Consider the following 22,710-nt stretch of genomic DNA (forward strand, 5'->3'; position numbering starts at 1 on the left):
ATGACAACACCCCTCCTTATCCCAGTCCCTCAGACCACAGTGTAGAAGACACCCTTGGTGTTTAGGATCTGACGCCGCCATACAGTCTCCAATGTCTGCATGGGAGGAGGGGTTGAGTAATACTGTACGAGTGTATGGTAATTTGGATGAGCCAAACACAAACGCAACACACACCAAGAAATGTTTACGTGCATCAAAGCAAAGGGAAGTAATTAGCTGTAAAAGGCTGCTTTGTGTGGTACAGCAGAACCACAGTGTGTTTATTTAGCTCTAATCAGAAAGAAGAAAAAAAACACACAGCACATATTTAATGAATCCACTATGACAGGCCAACTGATGAGAATGAGCTGTTTTGTCTTTTTTAGCCTGATGAGCAGGGTTCTTAGGGAGAAAGTGTGGGCTGTAGGTCCTGTAGGGGGCACTAAAGGCTGTAAAAATACCCATTTCTTCTCAAAAAGTTGCTTTGTCTTGTAGCCTGAGTTAAAGTTCTGAAGTTATTTTCATCCATTATCCATTGATTTTCTACTGCTTTATTCTCCACATGAGGGTCGCAGGGTTGCTGGTGCCAATCCCACCTGACGCCTAGAGTGTCCAATTAACCTCCAAACTGAAAGGCTGGGAAAAGAACCAGTTATTTTCTTACCAGTTCATGAAACAAATGTTTTTTTTTACATTTTTATAACCTTCCACATAGCTTTACGACAAGATAAATGCAGATCTCTTTACTTAAGCTGCTAAGTGCTAAACCTGAGAACGGTCACTATGTTACCGTGCTGATTTTAGCATTTAGGAAAACACATGGCCGTGCCTAAGTAGAAGCTCAGTGAGCATTAGCATAGTCACTTTATGAATGCAAAGACTCACTGTTTTGTAGTGCACAACAGCATACTGCATTTAAAAACGATGAGAACTTCCACTAAATGATCACAGTGTCCTCCCCCCCCACTCCCAGCTGCTGCAGACTGTTCCACTGATTATTGCTTCCTGCTCCGGTCAATTTTCACGCAGCTCCGATGATAGCGCTCACAAATGTAAACGATCTGCACTGCAATTGCGTAAAACTGTAGACTGTAGCACCAAAATCACTGAGCAGAAGAATGCATCAGTGTACTATTTGCTATTAAAGGTGGGTAAGATACGCTTTAGGCACATGGTGGGAGCGAAATTGGAGCAAGGAGATGATCCAGTTTTTTTTAATAAGCTCGTCCACATATTAGCAAAACCCATCCACTCCATAGTTTTTCTGTGTCTACAAAAACTTTTTTCGGCATTTGATTATATTTTGAATCGCGATTATTTTGACCAAAACAATTGCCATATTATTGCGAATTTAGGGTTGGGCGACTGGATGTATTGAAAAACACCGGTACAATGAAACATGTTTTTTTTTGCATATAATTTTTTTGAACTAACGTTAAAAATAAATATTCAAGTGCTTTTAATCCAGGGAATAGAATGTAAAGAGCGTATGTTTATGTAAGTTTGGCTGCTTGTCAACACGCAAGGTAAATGCTGTAGCTGTTGGCAAATTCCCAGAAAAGTGGGTCAAATAAATAAAGGAGCACACAATATGTATTGACTGCCAAGACTCTTTAGGTTTTCACTGTACATTAAGTTGCATAATGGTTTGGCACATGCAGTTAAGTGTGTGTTGTGTTCCTACATTTTATGAGCATCATCAAAGGTGATATTAACTCATTAATTGTGATCGATTGGTGACCTGCTATAGTTTGAATCTTACTCAATGCCATAATGGGATTTGCTCCAACTTCCCCCACTGCCTTCAAAAAAGATGAGAGGTATCGATAATGGTTTGATCAATAAAGCACAATAAATGAGAGTTTGAGAGCAAAAAGCATAGAGTTAAATGTTGTTGGGTGACAGGTTCAAAAAGGTTACCTTACCACTATCATGGAAATGTTAATGATTCATCGCCCTGAGGTGAAAATGAAGCTGAGAATTGGGACACATTATACAACTAAACATGTCTTCATTCTCTCTGTTAATCTCAAACTGTAGTCTGGACTGACTGATGTGTGACCCTTTTTAAGATGATGTCAGATGAGAAATAAGTGAAACAACAGCATCAGAATACATGGTGAGTGTCCATGTGTCCTCATGTGCCTCAGGTAGTGTGAGGAAGAAAAAAAAAAGCAAGTACAGTGAAGCAGAACTTTTAACGTGGAACCACGCAGCGCCCTGCGCTGTTCAAAGACAACAGGAACTCAGAAGTCATAAAGTCAAGAAAAACAAATGCAGTTCACATTGTTTTCGGGGTTTTTTTACAAGAGCTGTGCAAACTTAATCATGCCAATTCACACACCACCACATAGCAGCTTGTACTTTGCAAGTGCGTCACTGTACGTTTCAAATAAACCGAGCTAATGAGCAACCACGCGTCGATAAAAGCACATTGTATGGTACAGCTGTAAACAAGTTAGTCAAGTCATGGCAGCCCAATCATCATTATGTCTCAACACAATGGCTCCTGACTGCACATTAAACACAAACACTGCAATCCAACTGTTACGCTGCAAACCCTCCGGGCGACATTAGCAGGTCGAACAGGAGTCGACACATCGAAATGTATGTTCAAAAAATTGGTCATTTAGTCTAAGGGTTGACATTTCTGTAGTCTATCAACTCATCTCTCAAAGTAAGAATATCATGAAAATTCAAATTGTATGCAAATAGCTCAAAAGAGTAGCAGTCATCCAGCGGAGAATATCTTTTCGTTGTTATGATAAAAATCAAATAAAACCATGGCCTACCTTGTTCGAAGCCATGTCACTGACAGAGCGGTAGGTCTGGATGGTCTCCAACTGGTCCAGACACCAGTCCAGCTCCTCCATGGTCTCCATGGCCAACTTCTGGTACGACTCATCTGCCAACAGACACATGGACACGTAATCAGGACCGAGAGGATCCATGTCCATAGCGGAACCCCCGGATACCATGCGCGTAGGTCCGAGGGTCCCCGTGTGGCCCGATCGAACAGATGACTGGGCCGCGGGACATCCGGGAGACGCAGAGGAAGAGGGGGAGGTGTGTACGCAAAGCTCCTTCATCCTGTGAGAAGTTGTACTCTCAGACAAACTGAGACTTAGGCACTTTCTCTCTGTAGGCTCTTTCTCTCTGGACCCCCTCGTTCCCTAGCTCTCGTGCACTCTGCAATCCCCCCTCCCTCTCGCCGTCTGATTCCCCCACCCATTCTCAGCGTCTCTCCTGTCCGTTCATATCCTTCTCGCAGAACGCTGTGTCTGCTGCCTCCTGCTGTTGACCCCCCCCCTCTCCCACTCAAACAAATACAGCGTGCATATAAACAATATAAACGGAGGTGCATGACTTGGGTGACGCAAAAACCCATCTGGCTTTTTGCTTTTTTTCCCCAGTGTGCATTGATTGGGGTTTTCATGCAAGCAAACACACGCCAATGCACATTAAGGTATATAAAAAATTACAGGAACCATACGAGACAAAGACAAGAACCTGCTTTAGCTTGTCTGACGCACTTTGTCAACTCACTTCACGCCCCTAACTTCCTCCCTGAGACATGCAGACCACTTCAAGGCTGCACTCTGCAGCATCTCACACCACCACGCTTCACAAACTGGCTCTCTCCTCTCTGAACCTCTCTGAGGGAGAGAGAGAGAGAGAAAAAAATTATATCAAACACCAAACCCTGTGTTTGCACAAGCAACACGAGAGGCAAACTCTGACTCCCTGAATTGGGGGGGGGGGGACGACAAGCCAGGGTCTCCTGTGTGCCAAAGAAACCAAAGCACTTCCTCTTTGGCCCTGAACTCGCATAAAACACGGGGCGGAATTACTGAATGGTGGAGTCACTGCTGGGGACAATCACAGCTGTCATTCAATAAAACGGCTCAGTCATTAGCAGCCAGGTGGTGGGTTAAGTTTTAGAAGGAAAAAGAAAAAGAGTGCTTTATGGGAAAGGCTTTGAAAGGACAAAACATGAGCAAACAAACGAACAAACATCGTATTCCAATATCTGAGGGAGAATGTTGATTCAACAAATTTGTGCCTGGAGGGAGCAAAGAGCCGGCGCGCATCTGGATTTCCCCATCTTCCCTTCTCGATGGAAAAGACTGATCTCGACTTCATAGGGCTTTCACACATGGAAGAGATTTAGCCCATATGCTTAGCACAACAGGACAGCCAGCGTGCTGCTCCCCAATTTACGTCAATATGGTGGATCAAAGCACTTCAAAGAACAGCGATGGCGTACAGACTCTGAACCACCAGTGTGTCACAAAAAACTTCAATGAATCTCATGCAGCACAGCATAATATGTGCAGTTAAGAAACCCCACCAGCACAAAAAAAGGAGAATCAGAACAACATGGTGACTGCGATGCTTCTGAATCATAAAGGAAAATCTAGTCCTGGCTCAAGTCCAAAACATGTTTTTTTTTTTTTCAGAAATAATGCCACTACTGCCTCGGATTACGAGAGGAAGACGGCGAACACTTGCCACATTCCTCAGGTCAGACCGCTTTTCCTTTACTTGAGCGCCAGGTTGGAGAATTCAAAGAACACTACTCGATGCCAAGCGTCATGGTCCACAGATTCACAAGAACCGCCGGTATCCCGAGCCATGTAAAAAAAAATCTGACACGGAGCAGAATGTACGACATCAAAGCGGCTCGTGCACAAGGTGGTGAGCTGTTGAAACTGGGTATATACCCACGTGTGGTTGTCTTTGGGCCATAGGAGAGGGAGATGCTGCCAAGAAGGTGGGACCACATCCTGTCCCGCTTTCCTCCGATGAAGGCAGATACAACCATTAGACATTTTAATAGTGAAGGCTGTTAAAAATCAAAGGGCTGGCTCGTTGAATGAGCAGGATTCAGGTCATTTTGAAATTGGAAGCAAATTCATAAGCACGCTCCAGTTTTTTTGTTTTTATGGCTGAAAACCACTCCGATGTAAACTGCAGAATAAAAAGGTTCACTTGCTTTGTTCTCCGTCTTCAAACCACTTGCACAGAGAACTTCACACATTCACTGACCGCGTCTCCTTCATTAAGACAGACCTGGGGACACACTTCCCGAACACAACCAGTGCAATAATTAGCTTTGAGTTGTTAAATGGGATCAAATTGGACTGCTGAAGCCATCATCACCTATTGTCAATCATACATAACATGCTAATTGCACTGACAGACATTTCACAATGTCACCAGTCAAAGGTGGCGTGACTGAGCTTCAGTCTGAAAAACCTGCTTCCAGACAGAGCGCAAGGTACTTTTCCAGCCTGTTTTTCAGTGGAAGTCTCGTTTTTTTTTTCTTCTTTAGTCAGTCCTAATGCTTTGGCCATATGCTGCCCAGAGGACAACAGACCTCAGTGTGCAGACAGACCCCGTCTGCCTCCCTTCTTCCCCCATTTCCCTCCATCTCTCTCCCCCTATAGGGCCACAAACCGACCTCTGTGAGAACCATCAACTGCACTAACGACCAGGGCTGGGCTCAAACACCCACAACCCCCTCCCTCCACCCCTCCATTCCCACCCAAGACACCTTCCACTCGCATCCACCTCACACTACCTCTCTCTGTGCTCTCGACCAACCTCCCAAAACCCGATTCTCTTGCTGTCTGGCGGAAGTTTGGTTTGCAGAACTGTTCTGTCTCATCTGTCACACACAAACTATTGATGAGGATTAAAAACATCCCTCAAAATATTTAAAAAAAAACGTTTTTTTTTTTTTACCAAGTTGATTCTGTTTACCAAGCTGTTACCTTAAAGGTGCCATATGTAAGAATGTGGCCAAAAACGGTTACTACATACAAATTCAAAATACAGAGGTCTTTTAGGTTTCGTTTTCTGACGTAACTGGCAACCCGTGGTTGCTCTGCAGCTGAGACACTACTGACTGCAATGATTGGTAGATGGCGGTAGGTGGCGTCTTTAGGTCGAGTAATATTTACCTCGTGCACTGAGCTGTATCTACTGTTCCAGCTGCTTTACCAGTGCAGTGAAACACTGAAGTCGGCGTGACATTTCACTCATGAGACAGACTATTTTATTTCTTGAATCCGTTTAAATTGTACTTCAAATTTTCCCAACTTGTCCACTTCCATACACTACCGTTCAAAAGTTTGGGGTCACTTAGAAATGTCCTTATTTTTTCAATGAATATGACATTAAATGAATCAGAAACGCTGTGTTTTATTGTAATCTCAGGCTCAGTGAGATCTCTGAAATAACCCGTTCTGGTTACTTAAACAGCGGTTCTCCTGAACAGCGGAGTGAGGAGAGATTTCTATCAGCTCATTTACATTTACAACTAGGAGGTTTTTGACCATAAAAACAAGTTAATGTGTAAGTAGACCTCCATAACTCACATATATGTGCGATAGGACCACTCTATGGGAGCTTTAATGGAAAACACAAATAAATTGTATAGGTGACGGTATAGTATCTCCTCATAATATCAATCAAAATCTTTAACCGGATACTGCACTTCTGAAACAACAAGGTATTACTGTAATATTATCACCTTATTACCAAACATACCATTAATACTACCTGTTCATTACATGGCATTACCATAATATGACTTCCTCATAACGCAAAGTGTTATACTAGTCTATTACTGTACTATTGTATTACCGATTAAGTGCCAACTCGGTTAAGCAGCGTAGCACGTCTTGGAGATGTGAATGAGAAAAACCTCTCAGACTTCTGGTCCTTTCTGCATTTTGTTTCAGAACAAAAAAGTAGAAGCATAATAATAACGCAGCAAAAGATAACAAAAAAAAGCAAAGCACCAGTGCCAAAAAAAGCATGTGAGCACATGCGTAAATGACTTAGTCACTTCAACCCACAAGGTTGCACGTGTAAGCAGCTTTGACACAGAGCTGATGTTTGAATTTTCATGATGAGGTTGACTCTCAGTCATGTTTATTCATAACAAACAAGAGCGAGAATAATGTGGCCATTTACAACAAAGAGTCAATAAAAAGGGCTCGAGTTACCACCGTCAGTCAAAGGGTAAACAAACTGCACGTACGTAAACACACACACATTCCTCGTCTTGACCTCACCGCATCGCGAAGGAGCGAGCGCACACTCCGACAGCGATACGTGCCCACAGTCAGCGCGGCGCTGGTTTGACTTTGCACTACATGTGCAGCTCAGACAGTCGGTTAAATGAATCATCTTTGTATCATCCCCCCAACATACGTCAATATGGTCAAAGTGTTTGGGTGCAGAAAAATGGCACGTCATTGAAACAGAGAGACAGACAGACAGAGAGAGAGAGACAGACAGAACTAAAGACAGACAGAACTAAAGACAGAAAATTAAGAAATAACTGAAGACAGAAAGAAACACAGACGGAAAGAAAAAAGAAACGAAAAATAGAAAAACAGAAAGAAGGAAAAACACAGAAAGAAAGAAGTAAAGACAGAAATAAAAAAGACAGAAACACAGACAAACAACAGAAAGAAAGACAACAGACAGAAAGAAAGACAGAAAGAAAGACAAACAACAGAAATAAATATAAACAACAGAAAGAAAGACAGCAGAAAGAAAGAAAGACAACAGACAGAAAGAAAGATAAACAACAGAAAGAAAGACAGCAGACAGAAAGAAAGAAAGAAAGACAAACAACAGAAAGAAGGACAACAGAAAGAAAGAAAGACAGCAGACAGAAAGAAAGAAAGATAAACAACAGAAAGAAAGAAAGACAACAGACAGAAAGAAAGAAAGATAAACAACAGAAAGAAAGACAGAAAAAAAGACAGACAGGCAGAAAGGCAGACAAACAGAAAGAAAGAAATACAGACAGACAGAGAGAAAGAAAAAAGACAGACAAACGTAAAGAAAGAAAGAAAGGACACACCTTGTGGAAATAAATCCAGAGTTTAAATGCTTTGCATTTGATCTGCGATCTGTGTCGTCTCCAAATAAACAGTAAATCCTGTTGTTCAGTGGATAAATCATTAGGGATGAGCCGGTGTGACACACAGCATCAGCTCCATACAATCACTCGGCTAGACATCAGGAACGTAATAATAATAATAATAATAATAACAATAAAAAATGCATCAGTAGAAATTGTTGTGATGAAAATGCTTTTCGTGGTGTTGTGGAACAACTGTCAGCTGCAAACTTTATGATCAAGGTGTGTTAGTGCTCTAAACACACTACTAGAATATAAACTATAATGTGATCTTTTTTTAATCGTAATCAATTTGGTGTAAAGGAAAAAACACAATTGTTGTTTGATTTTTTTCCAGCCATATAGAACATAGTGTACCTGGAGTGTTAATATCTTAAGGGGTTGGATCAAGGAATTTTGTGGCTTTCTTTTCTTTCTATTGCAAGATAGGGCGTGTTCGGTGTTATCAGAGGTATGCACACTCAAAACACCTTTTTAGTTCTATATATTCTATGGATTTTATTTAAACACACACACACACACACACACACACACACACACACACCTACAGCCTATACAACATTGTAGTTCATACTTGGTAATCTATATTTCTATAAAACTGAACAGATCCAGATTTGAGTTTCTTTGAGATTACACTGTAAATGTGTTTATTTATGGTTTATTTCTATAGGGACAGATACAATAACACGGTTGTCCAATGCATGCATGCATGCACCATAGTGTTTCTAGCTGATTTGCAACACTTGTCCCTAGAAGGGCTTTTATGATATGATAATAATAATAATAATACTAAAGCATCCAAGGACTCCTGAATCAGGAGGTTTGCAGGTGATTTGAGAGTTCCAAGATTTTGCACCTTTTACAGGGAAAAAGTGTGTCGTGTACTTCCTGTTAAGAGCCCTACGCACAAGGATGACACATCTCATCTAATGCAGAAAAATTCCTCAGCTGAAGACTGAATAAAAATGTGTCACAGCGACAAAAAAAAAAAAACGTGGCTACTTCCTTCTCGTTTCCTTCTTACAGTAAACAGGCTACAGTAACAGGATGTGTTACAGAAAAAAAAGGGTGAAAATATGAGGCAGTAAGTAATATTATCAAAGCGCTGTCACTTTGTTACCAGCAGGAGTTTGTGAGGCGGCGCAACATTTACAGCACGTCCAACCCCGAAACTACACTATCACCCTTTGTCTTTTGTCCATAACAGCCTTCAGTGTTGATTATGGCTCTTCATAGTTTATAACTGTGGCTTTATCTCCTCACCTGTCAAAACAAAGGGCTTCAACAGTAATCCAAACACACACACATACTGACACACACCTTATTGTGGCCTGTATGACAGCTTCTACACAATGCACCATGGAGCTGTGCTGGCATGGAGCAGCCTGAGGGATGGGCCGCATCGAGATTTATGACTGTGCTGACGTCAATGACATAATTCAAATAGTTAACCAGGCTGCACGCTTCCAGCCCTGCAGAGTCTCACCTCTGGCTGCAGGCCTGGAAAACCTGGCATGGATTCCCCCGCCGCGGAGCAGAGAGAACTGCCGACTCAAGAGTGGAGCGGAGCGGACTGCTCAGACAGAGAGCGACAAGCCAAATTTGTTCTGGCCATGTGCATGTGGCCAGCTGTCGGACTATATATGCATCTGTTTGTTTCCTCAGTGCTGTGCATGTGAAAGACTGTGTGAAAAACATCAGGCAATGATAGAATATATCAACATCTATTGCACTGAATTTTGAAGTGAGTGTTTTATTCTTATTCTACAGTAATAACCATGTAATAACTTGATAATAACATTAGAAAATGCGCGTGCATTTATCATTTTTAATTCACAAACTATGAAGATCCAACATTAAACATAGCCTATAGTCATTTTCAATCCCAAGCTAATACCCAAATATTACTTTTTAGCTCCTATTATTATAACTTATTGCATCCATTATCGCCTTATTACTACATTATTACTGTTATAAGATGGAAATTGCATTAACAGTATTGACGCAATATTACTACACCTTTCATGTGATACTAACGCAGGTCATTACAGACACCACTGTGTGCACTGCAAACCACTTCACGTGTACACACAAACACACACGTACGTACATAATTACGACTATGTACAAGTCTAGAGTTTGACCTAATTTGGAAGTATTTTCTCAGGATTATTTGCCATTAAATTGCAGATTACCAGTAACGAGCACATGGTTTTACTTCTTCCCTGTGCTGTCAGGACAACTTCATTTGACTTAGGTTATTCTTCATTGCTGCTCTTTCAGGGGCATGTTTACAAAAATGAAACCATAGATGGAGATGAGTAATGTTGGCTGCTTATTGTGCCGGGCTCCACACCTTCAGCATATTACGCACAAAGTCACATGTCTGTTTATTCCCAAATGCAGAGGCTGTGTGTGTGTGTGTGTGTGTGTGTGTGTGTGTGTGTGTGTGTGTGTGTGTGTGTGTGTGTGTGTGTGTGTGTGTGTGTGTGTGTGTGTGAATGCACTTTGAAGTGTATCAGGTAACTGGGGATAGGCTCATGAAGAAAGGCAGAGCGCTTTTTTTTTTTTACCATAAAAGGTGACAATAAGTTCATGACGAAGAAGATCTAAATGTTTTATAAACTGATAAAAACAAATGACGTCTTTGTCATGAAACTCCACCACAGGGGTGCTTTTTAAAAAAATGAAGGCGACAAGGAACAGGAACAATGATATGATATGTAGCTACCTTACTGTACATTAGCATGGTTGCATGCAATACTGAATGCATTTATTGAAATTACAATAAATTGATTTATTCATCATTTACACAGTTGAGACGTTGACTGTGACTGTCAAAAAAAAATCAGATGCGCGACTAATTGCTGAGACTTCCTCGACATCGCCAACGAGTGGAACGTAAGTGGCAAACGAACCACCCGAGAGCCACAGATAGTGGTCATAATATGCTGGCAGCTGCCTGGTGACTTCTATTCGGACACCTACGCTGCGTGGCTGACTGTGCTTTCGTTCTCGTTCTCTCTCTAAATTCTTAAGTTTAGTTATTCTACTTATGTCAAGCGCTTTGTAAATGGTCTCGATGACCACTAGAAGCTGCTTCACACTACAGTTTTACAGGTACGCTGGTTATTTGTAGCGCTGCTCTTTTCGTTTAATAAACAGACCACTCCAGTTCGACTGTAGGCGCGCTAACGGCGTTAAAGGAGCTAACGTAGCTAACTGGTAGATGGTGCTTGGACTCTGGTGCCGTGGCACGAAGAAACTCCATTACTTTAGAGACTCATTTAAACAATCGGGAGTCATGTAAAAATTACGTCAAGCGCGTCTTGCGTTAGCTTTGGCACCGGTAACGCTGTTACCGTGCTCAGCACTATAATAAAATAATCCAATATCCATGTCACAACAATCTAGGACAGGGGCGTCAAACTCATTTTCTCTGAGGGCCACATCAGCATAATGGTTACCCTCAAAGGGCCATACAGAATAAATGTAATCAAATATAATGTGAACTAAAGGTAACTACTCCGTAACTTTCTCTATTAATTACTTATTGAAGTTACAAATATGATGCATTATAGATGTAACCCGGTCCGCGATGGTGATGCCGTCACATGCATTGTGGGAAATGCAGTTTATGGTCAACACACACCTTAAAGCAGCATAAACCTATTTTAACACCGATTTTTAAGACCAACTAATCACTCGCGGGCCACATAAAATGACGTGGCGGGCCACATCTGGCCCCCAGGCCTTGAGTTTGACACATGTGATCTAGGACGTCAACAAAGGCAACAAAAATCTCCAAAAGTTACACACTGCACCTTTAAAATCAAAAAAACAAATAATCAACATAATCTTTCGTATCCTATGACCCAACATCTCTACTCAGCATCGACGCCGCCTTAAACATTGATTTGTGGGTGTCGTGTAAACATTAATTCCTCAAGGCCAGTCCCAGGAAACATTAATGGGAAGAAGGTGATCAGGTTCCACATCCTCTCTGGGTCAAATGTCTAACCACATACCCCGGGGAGAGAGAGAGAGAGACAGACCCTGGCATCTGACAATATTCAGCTAATGCTGGTGAACACCGTCACAGATTATTTACCAGCCCCTTGAAGGTTAAGGACGTCACAATCGAGCATTTTCTTCAAAAGCACTGTTAATCAGCCGTGATAATCGGAATCACTCAGGGAAGAGTGTGTTCTTTGTTAGCTGCCTGACTCACAGGACTGTGTGTGATGGGCCAAGACTGTTTTTGCAAAGCGTAAAAAAAAACTCACATGGAGGAAATCTGCGATCCCCTCACGTTACTGGAGTAAGACGTTTAAACAGTGTAAACAGTCTGAATTGACGCATTTGCTGAGCTGATTGTTTCAGTATTCCCCCAACACTTTCTGCTTCTTGTGCACTTTCCACCCAGTAACTGTAGTCATGCTACTGGCGTTTTGTGTTTATTTCATCCATTTTTTTCCCTGCTTCTCCCACATCACTCCTTATTAAAGGTTCAACAACTGTGACGTGTGTCTCCGACCTTTGGCACGCATTCTTATTTTCCTTTCTTACTCCCTGCAGGGAGTTGGTAAATCTTTTACTCTTCCGTCGACGCTGACCACCGTCCGGCAGAAATTCAATCTCTCTTGATAATTTCTGACGCGTTTCAGTCTCTTTCACTTCTACTTCCTCCAGTGTTTAGATTCACAGAGATCCCTCTCTGCCAGCTATGTTCATGCAACAGACAGACGCAGGTATTGTAGAGTTTCCACCAGTGGGAATAAAAGTGCCTCACTGAAAAACATAGATGCAAAACAGGAAAAATCTGCTCTCCCCTTTCCTGACAAAGAGTCGACGAAAACGAGACCGAAAAGAAGCCCAAGCGAGGATATGACGCCATCTCTGCGTGTGATATTGTTAATTGTCATGTGAACAATGTGAATCTCACCATGATAGAGTGGCAGGTGTTACGCTGATGTTCTTTGTACGTATGTCTGGGAAACGCTGACGACGCTGTATAAAGTTTCACTGACATTTCCAGATCATTAAGACGGAATCTGTTTTGCCGAATTTATCTCCCGCAAACGTCACGAGTGACTGCGCTCGCCGCACGGTTTCACTCCCTATTCGGTTCAGGGTCAAGGTTTTGTGAGAACTGTGGAGGAGGAAAGACAATAAGAGAGAGACTCACACTTGACTTGTATTTTTTCCTGCTGCGGGACACTCCCAGCAGCACATTTGTGCTGATAGGAAGCGGAGAGCAACCACGTGCAGCCTGTGCTGACGTAAATCAGGCTTGAAGAACCAGAGCGGCAGGAACTAATATCCCCCAACCTCCCTCCTTCCCTTCTTTCATTAATCCAAAATCCCTTCTTTTTACCTCATCTCAGTCCAGACCATTGAATCTCTTTCAGTAACTCTCACACATTCCTTTTGTCCAACTGTAAAATCAATGTGGGTTCTTTTATTTTTTAATCGTTTCCTGCATCGTTAAATTAGATTAGAGTTTATATATGCATGCGTAACAAGCCATCAAGAGTGCAAAACCACGCTGAAGTACTGGTCGAGTAACTCTCTGTATGCCGCTGTGGGTGTGAGGAAATAGTCCCATGCAAGTTGGGATGTTTATCTCAGGGTTTTAGTACGTAAAAGCTGCACATACTGGGATCAACACTATTGAACAATAATGTCAATGGTGTATGTATAGTTTGGGTCGATCGTGATCTTTTAATCTTGCATTCAATCTTGGCCTTTGACCTCTGAGCAACCATAACAGAAAGGGAGCTGCAGACGTGCACACACTTTAATACAGAGTCATTGCCTCTGGCGAGGGTGTAATTATCTTGTCATGCACAGTGCAGTAGTAAGAGGCTATGGAGTGCACTCACCTGATAGACAGACTTTGGTGACAGAGGGCTGAAATGTAGCAGGAGACCTCCTGCCAATCAAAGAAAAACAAAGCTATTAAAACTATTGTTATTGAACCTGAGATGTTAAAGGTCCCATATTACACCGTATGTCTCCCAAGTTAACCTAGTTCCCTGGTGTCCTAATGAACATTGTCTGTGACATGCTTTGGTCAAAATACCATCAGGATGAAGCACCACAGCAGTTCAATCACACTGCCAAAACAGCCTTTGTTCAGAACACTCTGTTTAGTAGTTAAACAATACACAGAAACTTAAGGGACAGGAAATGACATCAGCCACAGAGGCTACTGGGCGCTAACAGAATTTGGAAAAGTGATCATTTTCAGGCTCTAGCAGGCACATTGCTGTCATATATAACAAGTATCCAATGGAGACAGACGATCTAAATAGATGTAGCATTGATTCTCTTTGAAATGTTCACAGGACAGATTTCCTCACAGCATTTTGTCTCAGGGCTGCAGGTAATCGTGCATAAAGAAAAAAAAAACCCAAAGCTCAAAATATCATCCTCAAATTTCAAATAAACAATCAATTGTTGCAGTCTTAATCTTTTTCTAATTTACTTTTGGCTCAGTGGCTTCCCCACCTCCAGCAGACCTGAGGCAAGTGCAGCTGTTGCAGTGTTCAAGGTCAGCGACCAGAGGGAGAGTGTCACACAGACAACGTGAGGTTGTTTTCAGCTAAAATGCCATTGTGGTGCTGCTGCAGAACAGATTTACATTTTGAAAACACACCACTCCCTCCCTAGAGGTTTCTCTGTCTGTACTTTAAAGAGAAAGATTCTGTCTTGATCCTGTAGTACTAGAAATAAAGGTTTTTGATGAACTGGCGCCCCCAAGTGAGCAATGTAAGCATTGTGAGTTGAAATATTCTGGAATGTCTGCATGAACTGTAGATTTCCAATATCATATATTTCCATATAAATAATGGAATCCTGGTGTAGTGCGTCATATATCACACACACATGCTGTAGTTCAGTGATATGACTCACTTATGAGATGCACACTGCACATTTGTCAATGTGGTGAAGTTGTTCCTCACAGTCCGAAGGCTTGCTAGGACCTACAGACATAAAGAAAAGACAATGGAATTTAGAACTACTCATTTAAATACTGTACTTTTTAGTTATACTCGTATTATACCCCACTAAATATTCATAGTTGTTGTATAATATTACCATAGATACATTCTTACTGCATGTTAATGCAGCGGATTTTTGCAAAGTGATTTACAGAATATTTTTTTTTACAATAGTAAGTAATAGTAAGTGTTTTTATTTTGTTTTCTGCTCAAGATCAATGCTAAATGGTTCCTAAGTCAACACAAATAAATAATAAAACCAAACTGCTGTTAAATAGGTGTAAAATTTGAATCTAATGTCAGAAAACTTTAAAAAACAATTCACAATTCAAAATGACTGAATGTTTGTGGAGCAAAGAAATGAAGAATATATTCACATTTAAGAAGCTAAAACAATCAGAAATCTTGTTTTAATCATGAACAAAAGCTTCAAACCGATAAATTGATGATCAAAATAGTTGATTAATTTAACTAATTTAGATTATTATTTGTTGTCTCTATCAAAAGATCTGCTATATAATTGATGTTATTAAGCGCTTTTGAGAATCAAAGTCTGCGTGGAGTCAGTGCTTGGACAGAATAAAGTCTTTTATTTTGTAATAGTGGCTTGATTTCAGGCGCTTTCTGCTTTTTGGGTCCAAACTCAGCCTAAACCTGATGCAAATGTGATTAATATAAGAATATGCAGGCTCTGAGACACAGTCCCTGACATGCAGTTGTTTCCATGGTTACTGTTAAGGAGGGTCTCTTAAAAAAAACACCATTGATTCACAGCCTTTGCGGTGCCTACTTCTTGCCACCAGGGGTCAGAAAAGACACTTAAAATGTCTTTGCTTACCTGAGCAAAAGGAGTCACAATCAAGTCCTCTCCGTGCCTGAAGTGGAGTGTGATGAAAGCGAAGAGCGACGGTTACACACAGACAAATGCACAATTTATGATGGACGATATATATATATATATATACGTGCAGGTGGTAAATAACTCACAGTTCTCCGACGATAGACGAGTTGCGAGACAGGGACTTTGGCGACAGATCGTAGTCGCTGTCACTGCGGTAAAGGAAGGACTCTCTGCGCTGCCCATGGCTCCCAAAGTTGGGGTGTAGAATTAGACCTGAACCCGGTGAAGCCTGCGGGTCTAAAGGACTACAGCACAGCAATGAGCCGTTGTCCACTTCAAAGCTGGGGAGGAGAGCAAGAACGACAAAGAGGGAAGAGGGAAGAAGACGAGTCTGCTTATTGTTGCTTTGGTCGTCAAAGAACGTCAGTGAATGAATGTGGATGACTTTGTTTACCACCATTGTGTACAAGAGTGTGTTGTTGTTTAAACCTCACAAGGAATATGAATCCATTCATCCGTATCCAAAAAGCAAACATACATTACCTTATTTTTGAAGGAAAAGCACTTTTTTTTCAATGAATACAACATTAAATGAATCATAAATACACTCTATACATTGTTAATGTGGTAAACGACTATTCTAGCTGCAAACGTCTGGTTTTTAATGGAATAGGTGTATGGAGGCCCATTTTCAGTGTTCTAATGGTGTATTGTGTTTGCTAATGGTGTTAGAAGGCTATTGGATGATTAGAAAACCCTTGAAAACCCTTGTGCAATGATGTTAGCACAGCTGAAAACAGTTTTGCTGGTTCTTTGACGAAAGAAAAATCCTTATTTCTAATCTTGTCAATGTCTTGACTATATTTTCTATTCATTTTGCAACTCTTTTGATGAATAAAAGTGAGACTTTTAATGGAAAACACAAACAAATTGTATAGGTGACCCCAAACTTTTGAACGGTAGTGTATATCGTATATGGATATTCAGCCTAAATATATCGGGGTATGTCTTTTGGTCCATGTGGCCCAGCCCTAATCGTCGCCATATAGTGAACTTCTATTATCCTGATAATAAAAATCATACTGTGACTGAATTAAGACTGGTGAGTGGGAGAGAGCTGGCTTCCAGGACGGCACAAATAATCATAAATTAAATCGAAATTGATTCAATTTAATTCATTCCTCGACCCCAAAAAGTAGTTTGGCCAAAAGAAATGCTAAGTCATTCAAAAGTGCTTTTCAGTCTGCTGTGTCTCTGCTCTGTTCATGACAGCTTCAGCCATCCATCATTCAGATTAAATAAATATGCCGTTAAAAAAGAACAGAAGAACATACCGGGAAAAAAGCCAGCGGACATTTAGCTTTAAGGTTTGACACACGATGACAACATCTCTAATTCTTTCTTTATAATGTTGAAATGAAACAGCCACAGCTGCTCAGGTCAGCCAGATATAATCTGGGTGTCACCGTGGATTCAGTGGGTAAAGCGGGAAAGGACAAGCTGTCATATCGCCAGATGAGCCGGTCAGATGGATCAGAGTGTAGAGGTTAAAGGTCAAAGAATGAATGGTGCGCAGAATTTACCGGCTGTACACAGCATTCAGATCGTACCAACTGTGCAGCTGACGCGCTTATACATCATTACATTTTTAATCAGTATAATATTTCAGTGACGCTGTGGTCACGTGGTCAAACCCACTCAGCCAATTCCTCTTTTATCTGTTCTGTAATGGAATTACTTTCCCAAAACTCTCTTTTGCCCCAAATTCAACCCCTGCATCTGCAATTTCTGCTACATGTGGGATTAACGAGCCTACATAACTGTAACTGTAAAAAAAAAACACCGTGCTCTGCGTCATCAAAATCACAACTTCACACAACATTAACACCGACGTGCTTTACACGCAATCTAATCTCTTAATCTGACACAAAACAACACATTTATGGTAATGGCGCATTTCGATCGGGATAAACTCGCAGCATTAGTCTGGTACGACAGATTAAATTAAACTCCTTTTTTGGAAATGATAATCCTGGCACACACACGCGCACAAATTCAGTTCATATAATAGTCACCTGGGAGCAGAGAGGTGAGCTCGTCTAACTACTTCCTCGCTGAAGTCAAAGTGCCCAGCTCTGCACCTGGAGGATCTCCGTAACATTCTCCTTGTCCCCTTTCACCTCCTTCTCCTCATCATGGAGCTTAGAAACCCCAGCGCCGTCACGGCTCGCTCATTCACAGACAAGCAAACACTGTCCAGTAAGAAGAAGCCACATGCTGAGGATAAGTGGGCTTGGCAGATGCTAACAGGCCGATCTGGGACAGAACACATGGAAGTGTCTCGCAGTCAGTCACCCTGTTTATCTGACTCTGACTGTCCCCTTTTTCCCCCCCGTCCACAGCAGATTAGTCAGAGCGCTCATCGTTCCACCCGCCCTAACAACCGCCTCCTCTGATTCCACAGGAAAGCATAGACCCTCGAGTTTACAGGAACAAAAAAAGAGGATGTACTCGTAGAAAAATCTGAATGTTTATTCTATTGTGCAGATTTCGAAATTCATCCGTGTTTGGCCGACAGTGCAGAGACCCCTTTCACCTGGTTCTCAGGTCACGTCACATCTACATTAGACCACAATAATAAACTAGAAAAGCACTCGGAGAGCGCAGACCTCCGCCAAGACAGCTCAGTGCCTACAAAATACACACTGCCAGCGAGTGTTGTAACCAGTAATACACAATTGAATCACTTGTTCCTGGTCCCATTGCGGACATTTCCTGAAAATTTCATCCAAATCCGTCCGTGACTTTTTGAGTTATGTTGCTAACGAACAGACAAACAAACAAACTCCTTGGCGGAGGTCAATCAATAACCAGTGTTACGAGCACCATATGAAGGTTTTGTAAGCTAAAATTCACAGACGTCACCCGCAACCAGGCTCCTATTGGACAATAACAGCTGTCAATCACACCGGCGTCCACTCATATACATAATACTGCCATTCTTTTATCGTCTATTTTGCTTTAAATTGAAACAGAATTTACAAAACTGACATATTCACGCAGCAATTTAGACCATTTTTTATTATCTTATCAAGTCAGAGGCAGGCTCAGTTTCCCATAGACCACCGTTCAAAAGTTTGGGGTCACTTAGAAATGTCCTTATTTTTGAAGGAAAAGCACATTTTTAAAATGAATATAACATTAAATGAATCAGAAATACACTCTATACATTGTCAATGTGGTAAATGACTATTCTAGCTGCAAACGTCTGGTTTTTAATGGAATATGTACATAGGTGTATAGAGGTGACTATATTTTCTATTGCAACTCTTTTGATGAATAAAAGTATGATTTTTTATGGAAAACGCACTTTTTTTTTATAGGTGACCGCAAACTTTTGAACGGTAGTGTATATATTTTATCTTTTACTCTTGCGTCTTTGAGAAAACAAGAATACTAAATCCATTTTTTTTTGGATATGTGGTCTATGGCAGTGGTTCCCAACCTTTTTTCCTTAGACCCCCCCTTGATTTTGTCCAAGACAAACCAGGCTCCAACTAATGTTGTTTTTGAATGTGCTTTATAAATAAATTGGATGATATGCACAAATAAACAGCCTATAAACTCTTGGTAACTCACAAGCTATTGTCATATATTTTCTTTTGATGGCGATTTTCAGTTGCACAGATCCAGTACTTGGAGGTCACAGAGGTGTTGGTAATAATTACATATATATTAAAAAATAAATGTAAAGCTTGTTTTAATTTAGGTGTGATTGGGATTTTCTAAATCTAATAAGCACAAATATTATTTTAATAACCTCACAACCTCACAACCTCTGGCGCCCCCTTGAGTGGGGGCTTGGACCACAGGATGGGAACCACGAGTCTATGGCACACAAAATAATCAGTGGCATTCATTATTATTTTTCCTCACTAAGTTTTTTGAGTGATTGAGACTGTGGTAAATGAGTTTGAGTTCTGTATCATGTGCTTGATGTAACCACTCAGGCTGAAGATTATAATGATGTTTTTTTGTGTTTTTTTTTTGAAAGGTTGATTTTAAAACAACATGGTCAGGAATACTGGAGAAAGGAGTCAGGTCATATTTTAGGTAGGAGAGCAGAAGAGAACTCTTTTCGACACAATGACTGAACACTGGACTTTGCTTGGACACTCGTTCTGTCCTTTGTTTTCTTTGTTTCTCCCTATACTCTATTTTGGATACCTTAAAAGGCATTATTATCCAAGTCTATGGTCATGCTCACAACGTGTTACTTCAAATGTTACGTGCAACACTTTGCCAGTGTTTATATATTAAACGTCCACATCAGAAGATTGAATTTACATTAACGCTATCTGATAAAAGGCTGGAAGCAAAACAGAGAGAGGAGAGGACTGGATAACTTTCAGAAGAAGACTGAGAACAACCAGAGATTCTCACTGTTATCTGAGTGAAAACAGAGGAAGAAAAAGCCTTCACAACCTTTGGATATTCATATAAATATTAAAGACTCTGTCGTAAAGAATCTAGAGAATAAATGAATAATGGGGAGGTCTTCTGGGTGGTGTCTTAAGCATTATTCTTCTGCTGCTCATTTTGCATTAACATTAAAACCATTTCATGATGTAAGGAAACCACGGTTTAAAGGTTTAAAACTGAGCATTATCTTGTATCGACTGCACAGCCCTCACACAGAGACAAAAACACAAGTTTAGACTCTATGACCTTGACTGAACATGAGTTAGGACAGAGAAGTGTGGACCGCGGCCCCTTAGTGGGTCAAGACAGTACTGCAGGTGGGCATTAAGAAATAGAACAAAGCCATAGCATTTAAATTATGTGTCATTTTTCTTTTATCAGTCCTCACGTAGCAGGTAATATATATATGGTATCACTTTAGATTAAGGAACACATATTCACAATTAACTAGGTGCTTATAAGTCGCATACTAGCCCTTTATTAGTAATCATTAAACATGTATTAACACCTTATTCTACATAACTTTATTCTACCTCTATTACAACATGAATTAAGATTTGCCTTACATAAGGTGTTAATACGTGCTTAATATTTACTAATATAGCGTTACCATATATGGATATAGCAATATATAGGTTTGTGAAGCTAAACCTTTCAGATTACATGGAGCGCAGCTGTAACAAGCACATGCATGTGTGAAAAGATATGTCAGTTCAGAAATAAAGTGAAGTGGACTGATTTATTAATAATTGTTTAAATCATGTTTGTATCTCAAGTTTAGGAACGGCCGAGTTGAGAAATGCTGGAAACTCTGTTTTTGAAAGGACCTCGGACAAACAAAACGCCATTTTTGCTGTAAAATGAGTCATCTTTTTTTGGGGGGGATCAACACAAAGCAGATGGTGTTTTTCTGTTGCCATTTTGGCTGAGTCACACGCGCACAGCGGAGGCATCAATTAACAACTCTTGCAACGTCGTTACCCATGACGGACACTGTGAGCATCAACACAACACGTACGAGTCCACGCCGTCACATTGTGTATTCGGTTTTAACGCCGTTATGAGAAGTTTGAGCAAAAAAAAGGTCTCATCTCTACTCCAGCTTTGAATTCCAGTGAATCTCTACCAAAAAGGTCTACGCGAGTGAGTAAATAAATCCTAAATCTCTACGCACACAATAAATAAAGTGCGCTGACAGATAGAGAGAAACAGTTATTTGAGTTCCACTTCTCTGTCTCACTCTTAAACAAATAGACTGCTACCATGTATGTGCTGCACTGAAGTTTCCGCATCAGAACAGTCCCTTGTTCATGACCTGCTCGCAAAAGCATCTTAGTGAAATATGATGGGAGACTTTCTGTCCACAGACACAGAGACACAGCCACAGAGGCTATACTGGGAGCTAACAGCAGTTAGCTTTTGGAAAAGTGATCATTTGCAGGCTCTAGCAGGCACATTGCAGTCATATATAACATGTATCCACTGGACAGATAAATCCTATGAGGCTGGAAGTTTGTGTAGAACTCTGTGCTGCACTGTGGAGCCAAGAATAGAACCTTTTCGCGGACTTCCGTGTTTGGATGCCGTTGCCGTCGCCCTGCACTCTCGCGTGTTTTACGGACAAAGCGGAGCTCCGCGAGACAACAATTCCAGGAATTTAGCGCATTGTGACGTAGCAATGAGTGCAGAAGTCAACATCACGTGTTTTATCTCCTGTACTTAGACTGAGGAGGACCACAAAGACTGAGTCATCTTTTTTCACACTAGAGTCCCAAATATAAGTATTTAAATGATTAAAAAAGTTGATTTTGCATAATATGTCCCCTTTACTCATTATTAGGCCATTCTGTAGTGCACTGGTTTAATCCAGAAGCATCAGTTTCTTGGAAAAACCTAATGAAGAAATCATCTTCATACAGATAAGACTTGGTTTATTTTAATATTCAAACGTCGTCTTAGTCCAATTATATCATTTTTACTGCTGACTTGTTGTGGAGCAGAAAAACAGATCCCAAGTGGCATCTTAATAGCCCAATTTTTAATCACTGTTTATTGCCGACTGGGGTGTGTGTTCTTTTTTTCATCCAAAACATGGCAGATATTTTAGTCTGAGATCATTTAACTGTATTCATATCACTTATAACTTACCCCGGTCGTCCTTTTTTTCTCTATCTTCAATCGCTCAAAAAGCATGTTGCACACGGTCACTCACTACCAGTTAAATGTTGATATTTGCTTATTGTTTAACCTGGAAAATACTCTTAATAATTTTAATATCTGGAAAAGGAAATCTATCAGAACATTTTCTGACAATTTATGTCCCAAAAAAAAATTTCTTCCCTGTGATATTCGATCAATGAGTCTGATGTAATGATGAATTTGGGAGAACACAGTGTCCTGAGTTGAGCAGCTGCAGAATCCTGTCCTTTCATCCAGACATTTAAAAGGCTTTTAAA

General features: G+C 40.9%; 1 protein-coding gene across 1 annotated transcript in view; it reads right to left on the bottom strand.

Moving 5' to 3' along the window:
• The window catches only part of LOC310927116 (3',5'-cyclic-AMP phosphodiesterase 4B-like), a gene marked incomplete at its 5' end in the record, with an annotated part of 37,134 nt that overhangs the window by 9,797 nt on the left and 4,627 nt on the right, over window positions 1–22,710 (bottom strand). Inside the window, 5 exons of the mRNA XM_083889383.1 lie at window positions 2,772–2,884; window positions 13,810–13,859; window positions 14,843–14,913; window positions 15,770–15,806; window positions 15,919–16,113. Of these exons, the coding sequence (XP_083745509.1) occupies window positions 2,772–2,884; window positions 13,810–13,859; window positions 14,843–14,913; window positions 15,770–15,806; window positions 15,919–16,113 (466 nt within the window). The remainder of the gene's footprint in view (window positions 1–2,771; window positions 2,885–13,809; window positions 13,860–14,842; window positions 14,914–15,769; window positions 15,807–15,918; window positions 16,114–22,710) is intronic.

Source organism: Microchirus variegatus, assembly GCF_963457635.1.
Source record: "Microchirus variegatus genome assembly, chromosome: 5".
NCBI classification, from domain to species: domain Eukaryota; kingdom Metazoa; phylum Chordata; class Actinopteri; order Pleuronectiformes; family Soleidae; genus Microchirus; species Microchirus variegatus.